Source organism: Centroberyx affinis, unplaced genomic scaffold (assembly GCF_046629955.1).
Source record: "Centroberyx affinis isolate AG114_WGS23_722 - 3 ecotype Tasmania unplaced genomic scaffold, CSIRO-AGI_Caff_v1 ptg000622l_1, whole genome shotgun sequence".
NCBI classification, from domain to species: Eukaryota; Metazoa; Chordata; class Actinopteri; order Beryciformes; family Berycidae; genus Centroberyx; species Centroberyx affinis.
This window is the reverse complement of record NW_027279251.1, coordinates 270,985-280,616: the sequence shown is the minus strand read 5'-3', so window position 1 is coordinate 280,616 and position 9,632 is coordinate 270,985. Positions and strand designations below refer to the sequence as shown.

General features: G+C 39.6%; 1 protein-coding gene across 1 annotated transcript; it reads right to left on the bottom strand.

Moving 5' to 3' along the window:
* Positions 1-162: 162 nt before the first annotated feature.
* cnpy4 (canopy FGF signaling regulator 4) lies at positions 163-4,214 on the bottom strand. The gene is made up of 6 exons (XM_071518703.1): positions 4,077-4,214; positions 3,717-3,843; positions 3,176-3,272; positions 2,444-2,566; positions 1,932-2,049; positions 163-912 (listed from the first exon to the last, which is right to left on the bottom strand). The coding sequence occupies exons 1-6, from the start codon at positions 4,159-4,161 to the stop codon at positions 803-805; spliced, it is 660 nt and encodes a 219-aa protein (XP_071374804.1). The 5' UTR covers positions 4,162-4,214; the 3' UTR covers positions 163-802.
* Between the last annotated feature and the right edge of the window lie 5,418 nt (positions 4,215-9,632).

Below are 9,632 nucleotides of genomic sequence, written 5' to 3'. Positions count from 1 at the left end.
TGACTAAATACCATGACTGTAAAACTCACACCTCACCTTGAAAATATTGATACCATTTCACTAGATGCCATTTTTCTGTCAAACGTGCAAAAGACAGCAGAATAACCTGCAGTGTTATACAAAAGCATTTATTCAAGATGAAAAACTGTACATATTGCATTTCAGGATTGCAGGTTCAGGAGAAAATATTGACATGTACCATACAACGAATGGCATCTAAGGAGTAACAGCGTAACATAACACTGGAAAGGTAAACACTTTTCGTACACTTCATACCATTACCCATCCACTTTTTACATGTGCAGTTGTAGTGCTGCAAAAGTCAATGGTCTCAAAAATGATGGTAGGCATCAAATGTCATTCCAAATGGTTGTCCAACATCAGGATGCATAAAAAGAAGTAGAAGTAATAAAATAATTTTTATAAAAGGCTGACATCATTCATATGAAATTACTAGGAGAAAGTGAGTTAAATTCTATAAAGCATCATTACAGCTCTCACTGTAATCTCTCCTATAGGTCTTTACCACAATTTGGCACCAGGAATAGTGATGAAAGTATGTCACAGAAAAGGCCATTTCAACTTTTATCAATTGCAGAACGTCCCGTTTGCCGACTACCCAGCCAAAAACTGCAATAGTGTTCTTAATGTAATCTCTCCTTAACATACTGTATCTGCAGTGATTTGGCTCCAAGAAACAAAACAGATTATTTAAACTTTTATCCATTACTTTGCAGTTTGCTGACGACCCAGCCAAAAGCTTCTGTTGTGGACTGCATTCCCGCTTGTGAAAATGTTTTCTTCAAAGCTCCCCGGCATCATGCATCTTTCCCTCCTCAGCACTGTCACTTGTTGCCTCCTCTGCCCGTCCTTTGATCCCTGTGTCTCCTTTCCACATCTCCTTTAGACATTCTGGGAGAATGAGAGAACCAGCAACAGCATCTGAGCAGCAGGTTTTAGCTGTATAGTTCATTGTATACAGAGAGATGGATACGTTCTCTTTTAATGTTCAGGCTTCAGTGTTTGCAAAGATATACTTAAGGTCAATCATTAAGTAAGCAGTGGTCCTTAAAATATATATGTGTAAGAATACATGCATGCAAGTTCTCCTGAAACAGATTTCTTTTCTTGTGCTGACTGGGGTGTCTGGTGAGATTTCAGCATATGTGTTATCAAGCCAACTAAACCTAAGGCTTAAGGCTGAGGTCCGGGATCCTGCAGGTTTTTGCTCCTCTCTGGACTCTGGTGGTTAATGAGCCACACCTGGGTCACGTTCAATAGCCCCAACACGGAGGGAACAGGACATTTAAAAGGAAAAGGTAGTGCGTTGAATGTCGTGTTGCAAAGCATTTGCTATGGGCTGTTATTGGCTAAGAAGGCGATTCTGTGCATCCTCCTTGAAGAATTCTCCAGGCCAATTGCAGAAATGCGTGACAGGCGTTTGTACGTAGCCAATGAAAATGCAGAATCATACCGAGTGGGATCAAATGTACCTCAAAAGACACTGCAATAGCAAACATATCGTTCAAAACAGAGCTAGGTTGGAACATGGCCCAGGTTTGCATCTACCTGACACCAGGTGTGGCTCATTAACTGTCAGGGAGGAACAAAAACCTGCACGACACCGGACCTCGAGAACTGGAATTGAGTATCTAGGTCTTAAGATATTCTAAGCAGCATTAGTTCGACCATTGGTTCTCAATCCTGGTCTTCGGGAGCCCCAGAATCCTGCTGGTTTTTATTCTAGCCATCTAATCAGGAACTATTTTACACCTGAGATGCAAAATGAATGCAATTAACTGCAATTAGCTACCTGATGGGATAGAAAACCAGCTTACCAGGACTGAGAACCACTGAGTTAGACCATAAACAGCAAATACTGGCCAGTGCAAACTCTGAACACAAGTGTCTTTGCGTCGTGTGTGTCCCACCTTGCTCGGATGTCTCGAGGACATGGCTCTCACAGAGGAAGTTCTCCAGCCTCTGCTCCTGATGATGGAAGTACCAGTCCTCCACCACCTCCTCATACTGCTCCAGCATCGTCTCACACTGAGTGACACACACACACACACACACACACACACACACACACATATTCAAACACAGACAAATATTGTGTGTTTCAGAAGTATGTATACATTTTTATACATTAATACTCAGTGTATTATTAAATATTTTTTCTGTTTCCAGGTACACCTATTATTTATGGACTATTGAATGTTGAATTATTTTGTTAAAATGACTAAGTATATTAAAAATAACAAATTACACAGCTGTTTTTCATTATTATGAAAAACTGTATACCTACTTTTGAAATTGAAACTACTTTTGAAATGATATTTAAGCTATATACTTGTTGTACACAAACCTATACATGTGTATGCTGTCAAGTGCACAGACACAGACACACAAGCACACACACACACAACACCACTACACACACCTGCTTCTTCATGTCGGACACCTCTACAGAAGGCTCGTCCCACAGCTCAAACGGCAGACCCAGCTCCACCTTGACTCCTTTGTGGACCAGGTTCTTCAGAGTGGTCATGGTCTGACTGGCACCCTGCAACACAAACAAACCTGCTGTCAACTTTTCACTCTTTCTGTACTGTGCAACCATTTTACTTGCATATGCTCCTACAAACAGATGTTTGAGTATAAGAAAAATAAAAAAACAAAACAAAACAAAAAAGAACGAGCATCTGTGTCAGTACAGATATCACTGTCTATTTTTTTTGTTGCTGTTTTTGATGACTTTGGTCTTTGTGTTTCTACTCTGTATACATGTATTTATGCTTTTGAAACTGTAAAACTTGATTTTGTCAGTGTTTGTAACCTAATTGTGAATGTGGAGTAGGGCATTGCTGGAAAACAGCATCTGTGTTCAGCCAACCTACCCTAGGTAAATAAAGGTTTAAACAAAAACAACAACCCAAAAAACAATTAAATTAATAAAATCTGACACTTTCAACTTTTAAGTGGCACAAGATTTGTGGTCCTATGAAAATCTTTTTACCGTCGAGCTCAGTGTTTCCCTGCTCAGTTTGTGGTGCTACTAAAATGGATATTTTACTCCAGGGGCTCTCTCAGAGTAAATCTGCCAAAAAGCCATCAAACTGATGGGCAGGTGGATGCGAGTGGGAGTATTAAAATGCAAGCGGATTAACTTTACCTTGGCGTAGCGGAGGCTGCCGGGCCTCTCTGCATGGACATTATATTGCAGGATGCGCTCACAGATGTTGTCTACCGCCTCAGTCAGCCGGGTCTCCCTGAAAACACAGCAGAAGGATAAACTTACAGGCTCTCAGATTCATTTTCAAAAAAACAAAGTGCTAAAGTCTCTTTAGCAATCTCCATTCAACAGGGGTTTGAATACATGAAGGTATAGTGTCACTGTGAACTTTAGGCATGTGGCTCAGTCCAGACCACATACTTCCTTTAAACAGCGGCAATAGGAAAGGAAATCACACCTTTTCTGCTTGATTTTCCCAGATGAGTGAGCAGTTAACACTCCACTCTCATGACAGTTACACATATAAACACATAAACACATATTCACAGTTGGAAACTATCAGGTTCAACCAGTTTCTACTGTTGTTCACTGTGCAGCCTGAATAATTGCCTTGCTCAAGGGCATCTGCACAGTGGTAGAGTGGTAGGGTAGTAGGCCTAGTGAATAAAGTCATATTCCCCAGACGGAGGTAATAACTTACGACGTGTTGTATTTTATCTTGCGCCTGCGCTTGCCAGTATCCAGCACTTCCCCCAGCTCCAGGACTTCTTTGGATCGGCCGGTTTTCTCCAGCGCTGCCTGCAGCTCGACAGTCAGGAACTTACACACTGAGACAGCAGGGACACAGACCATCAGATACAGACATGAGACAGACAGGCAGACACTACAGACCTGAGGGAGCCACTACTAGGCTGCATTATGGTAATAGGAGCATGCAAACAGGCTGAGAGGACAACCACTCAGACGCAGACTCACATTACAGCGTCATTATAATGCCATATAAACAGTAAACATAGAAATATCAAAAAATATCGACACAAAATTTAAGAAACTTTCCTACCTTCACATTTATTTGGTAATCTCTCGTCTTGGTCTGCTATAACGCAGCTGCAGAGCCAAAACAAAGCCAATGCAAAAATTGTCATTGCAACTGTTTTTTCGCAAACCTATAGGCTAACTAAATGTTTAATGTTATAGTGGCCACATCGGCATATTGGGTGACTGGGAACTGCGCATGCGTAACGCACCCCAAAAGGAGAGACTAGTAGATGTTGGATGTTTGGATTTGAGGGAAGCATGTCGATAGAAGAAAACATCGATCCTCAGGACACAGCGGCTGCACAGCTGAGGTCTAATTGTATGAGGAGTGGAAGAATAAAAATAGATGTGATGACAATTCTGGTGGCTTGGAGACAAGAGTGATTAAAATGCATGGCAATTGAAAAATCGAGTGATAAATTGACAAGTAATTTGATAGATCCAGAGATGATATGATTGAAACAGTGGTGATGGTCTGATTTAAAAAACAAAAAACAAATTATGCAAGTATATCTGCTTTCAAATTCCTAATAAAAACACAAAAATAAAATAATAACATAAAAAATAGGAAGGCTACAGTATGTTTAATCACTAACAAAACTATTCACGTTATGAAATATATATTCAATACACCTTATCAGAAGAAACTACAGTGACCCTACATGGAGAAGAAAGAAAGCTCCTAGATCCAAGTCAGGCATCGGCGTTCACCTCTGTCTTCTTTAATTTAAAATTAAAAAGCATGATTCACTTATGGCCAAACATTCCTGTTTAACCCCTAAAGCCACACACAAAAAGTGCTGCCAACCAACTTGTAAGATAGTCACTCTTTTCAGGAGCAAAGGAGAACCTTGTTTGGGTGAACACCTGGCATGGAAATCTTCCATTTCACTTGCAGTTAATGACAGTGAATGTTTTTAAATGTTCAGTTGTTCAGCACTGGATTTCAACTTCAGACAGTACAAGCGTCCCTTAGACCACCTGACCTTCTCTCCTAAGCAGCTGGCACCTACAGATACTCTAACACATAATGGCAACTGTATCTGTAGCCGAGTTACAGTACCAGTGTGCTGCTACACTTGTGTAACCTCCTACTCTATTAGCAGACACTTGATATGAGGATGTGGATTTTCCCTATAGTCTTTCTCAGTTTAAAGATGATCAATCAGTTCTGAATCACACAGAAACAGAAACGAATGAGGCTAAAATGGAAGCAATATCATCTCTTCTTATACTTCTTGAAAAGTCATTCTGCAGTAGTTGAAAATGAGAAACAGCTTTTCAGTTGATGTCTGAATAAAATTATAATAGCAAAGACACGATGGCATACAGGACACTTTAGTAAAGATACTGCTTTAAAGGCCCATTTCTGTATCTCTGTTTTTTAATCTATAATGAAAGGACCTGGATCATATGCCAAAGTAACTGAGCACCTTCATAGTTACAGGTAAAGTTACACAGTTTCCGATATAGTTAATCCTGCAATGCCGCCCTCTAATGGACACAGTGCTGCTATTTCTTCATCAACCATTTTTAAGTGCACTGGTCTATGGGACAACATCACTGGAAGTCACAGGAACAGTTAAGTGGTATTTTACCAACTCACTGGCACTATTTGAGTGAGACTGAGATAGTTTAGTTTGGTTTGGAGAGTGAAAAAAAAAATCTGCCTTAGGGGATCAATAAATATATCAAAATGCTTCTATTTTTCTATCTGTGCATGTTTTCTGTTTTAAAACTTATTGTATATTTTCATTTACAGATTTGATTGCTTTTAAGTATGAAAATGTTGCCGTATTTACAAATTACAATGTAGAGATTACAATGTAAACGCCACAGCCCCTCCATTTCACATACCTTTATAACCCTTGTAACTTTTTAATCTGTCAGTAAGGAATTTCAGCTTGCCAAAAAAAAAGCCAAGTAGATTTACACAAGAATTGCGCTGAAACATGACTTCTAGGCACATTAATGTATCTAACATGCCTCATACCATGTGATATTGACACTTTGGGCCTGAACTGAAATATCCCACCTCATCATTTGGTTTAATTTGGGTCGTTTTGAAGTGACAGATTGTATAACAGCATGCATTCAGCTTTCCTGGTCACGTGGTTCTGGTAAACAGCAGTTCACAGATCAAGCCAGTGACCAGCGGCCATCTGCTACACATAGACTGGGCTTCCAGGCATTCTCTGATTGGATGGCTATATGAAATAAGTCTGAAACATTTTATTGGTTGAGCTGCAGTCAGAGAAGCAGTCTACATGAGCTCTACTGTAGTTCTGCCTGAGACAAACCGTCAGATTCATGGGCAGCAACAATGTGAAGCAACCTGGCATGATGTAAAATTACAGTGAAATGGAATTAGGAATCTTATTAGAAATCTGTGCGACTGCAATCATATTTTATCATTAGTTTATCATTAGTTCTACCCCTCTTCAAATACTGTGTAATTGGTTGCTACCTGAGCATTTATGAGGCATATAGAAGTAACAAATATTACATGAAAAAAAGGTGTGATGGAAATGCTTGTGACTTGAAAAAAAGAGTGATGTAAATGCATGGGAAATAAAAAATGAGTGATTCAAGTGATCTGATAAATCCAAAGATGTTTTGATGTTTTAAAACTTGTACTTTAATCTCACTTTCTATCATTTTTCTATGACAGGAGAGTTTTTTTTCCTGTCATTCATAATTTATCATTCAACCCTACCGACCCTACAAAATTGCCATTTATTGTTTTAAGCCAACAGGCTGTAGCCCTAGAACAGTGGAAGTAATGAAAAGTAACTTAAACATGTGGAGGTGATGAAAACAAATCTCCATCACTCATACAAATGTGTCATTTTGCAAAGATATATTTTGTACCAACATAACTAACACAAAGAAACTTTATTACAAGCTTTATTTTGCATCATGGTATTTGTGTTCTCTTTAATATTAGATTTGATTATTTATTGCGGCCTGGCCCATGATTACTATTTTATTATAAGTAATTTCACATAGTGAAGTCAGGATAACTCACAGTGACACAAGGCTCATGGTGACATGACAGGTGGCATGAGGGACAGATGGTTGGGATAAGTTGAGAAAAGTTATTTAAAGGATGGTGGATTGATGAGCAGAGGTGAGCTGTATAAATAGGAATATTTAGCATGGTGTCACTGGACTATTCTTATTGCTCTGCTTTGTTTGTTTAACTGAAAATGTCCCTGGTATGGAAAGAGGTTAGTGCCAGTAGACATTGTATTTGAACTGCATACATTTGAATTTGTCGTGAACATGTTGAACTGTTAAGTTCAAAAATTGAATTTGAAATTGAATGTGATTAGTAGGAAATGTAACTATACCTTCAAATTCAATTTTCTCAATTCAGATTGAGCTGTCTGAGAAACACATCCGGGCACTTATTAAAGATAAATATACCTCTAACACACATTTAGGGTTAAGTCCTGTTTGTATGTTTTATAGGTTTGTCCTTGTTAATTTCTTATTTTGAAGATTTGGTTATAGCTGTTGTTTTGTTGTATCACTTATGGCAGTGGCACAGCAGTCCAGCTCGATACACTCTATTTCTGTCATTATCCTTCACCACAGTGAAAGGCTCAAACCATCAAAACCACTCATGCAGGGGAAATGTTTCTGCAGTCGTGGCTTGTTGCAACTTAACACCAGAATTCTGGAGCAAAAAAGAAAAAAACACAACTGGCTAAAACCATGAGCCGTTTGGCCTTTTTTTCCCCCTGGCAAACTTTTGTCAAACTCACATTTACTGAATTAGATTTTCAGAATAATCTTGCATTTGTTTCCAAACTGATTCTGCATAAGCTATTGCTTAGGCTAATCTAAAATAATAATGATAATAATATTTTTAGTATTAAAGAAAGCGAACGCCGCACATTGCATAAAGTCTAGAGTATGACATTGATATATACGCAGCAGTGGGTGGCGTTCTTTCTTTAATACTATGTACTGTATGGTCATCTTCTTTTTATCCCATTATAGTTTACCCACAGCATGCCTGTGGAAAGACTGAAGTCAGTCCTTCAGCTGCAGGCAGCTTCCCTGCTGAAGTGTCCTTGAGCAACACACTGAACTGGCATATTGTGTGCATGGACCTTTTAAGCGCTGGTTGCGACTATATATTTGAATTTAACAAAGTATTTTTAGCATCAAAACTTGGCTTTTTAATATCGAGGTAAATGACATCCAGAAAAAGTGAAGAGGACTCCCTGTTTAAACACACCAACATACAGTTTTGACTATATAAATAAAAAAACATAAAAATGCATCCATATTTACAGTGAGTCTGAAGAAATTGTTGCAGTCTGAGAAGAGATTACACAGAGATGAATATGCACACACAGTGACTGAGTTATATTGAGTTATTATCTATAGTTGTGTGTAATTGTTTGTGTTGTTTTGATCATGTTGGTCCATCTGTGTCTTGCCATTTTCAGTGATTTTAAATGCACTAAGAAGACATGTTTCATGGTTTTCTGCTATTGCTTTATAAAACCTTGAATATGATTTGTTCCACACAGCTTCCGTGTAAAAAAAGTCCTAATGTATAAATAATACATCCAATAAAAATAATAACAAAATGACCATACTTTTAAATGCTATGATTGTTTAATGCTGTGGAGATTGTTATTTTAGCGAGAGTGGCTGGCTGGTTTCAGCATCTTCCAGATACGACGGAAGAAGGCACGCACTCCCTTCTTCTTCTTCTTCTTCTTTTTGTTTGCATCTGTGGAGAAAAACAGTACTAAGTATTAAGAAATGTTTTTATATGAGTCCAGCAGCTTGAATGCTGCCAGCCTGTCCTCGAACCTGCTGTAGACCACAGTGACCATGGCTCGGGCCACTGAGGTGAAGATGCCACACAGAAGCTTTGTTGGGAAATTTCCAAAGTGGGAGAAGCATGGAGCTGCTGTGTCTGCCAGCAGTCTGCCAATCTTAGCAGTGGCAGCTTCAGCCCTGCTTCCCCCGGCAGCAGCCATGATGGGACGCTGAGCCTGGGACGGTTTGTCCTCAGCTGGCTCTGGTTCCTCCAGGAAAAACTCAACAACAACAACAACAATTTTCGTCACTTTTGGCACCAGGGTGGCAGCACTTTGCTGAAGCATCTCAGACAGGGTTGCTGGTTTTGCATCATCAGTAGAGGACGGGTTAATGGTGCTGGGCAGACAATGGGCAGCGGTGTTGCTCAACCTGTCGTTCCAGGAAGGAAGGTTTGAACATCCTCCACTGCTCTTGGGTGGATGACTGCAATGAACATCTGAAGGCCCTCCAGTGTGACCTTCATGTGACAGGGAGAGAAAGAGAAGAAGAAGAAGAGTGAATCTGAATGGCTCCTACAGTGGAACTGGTACAACACAGAATATGGAGGATTTTGTCCTTACCTTTCTGCTGAACAGCAGTGAAAGGCGACTTTCTCTCTCGAGCTCTTCCCTGAGCTCCTGCTCCATCTGTCTGAGACAGTGGAGCCTCGCTAGAGTCCGGACCTGAGCAGATCAAGGACTTGTTAGTCTCAACATGAACATAATGTAGCTAATAGCAGATTCATTTCACA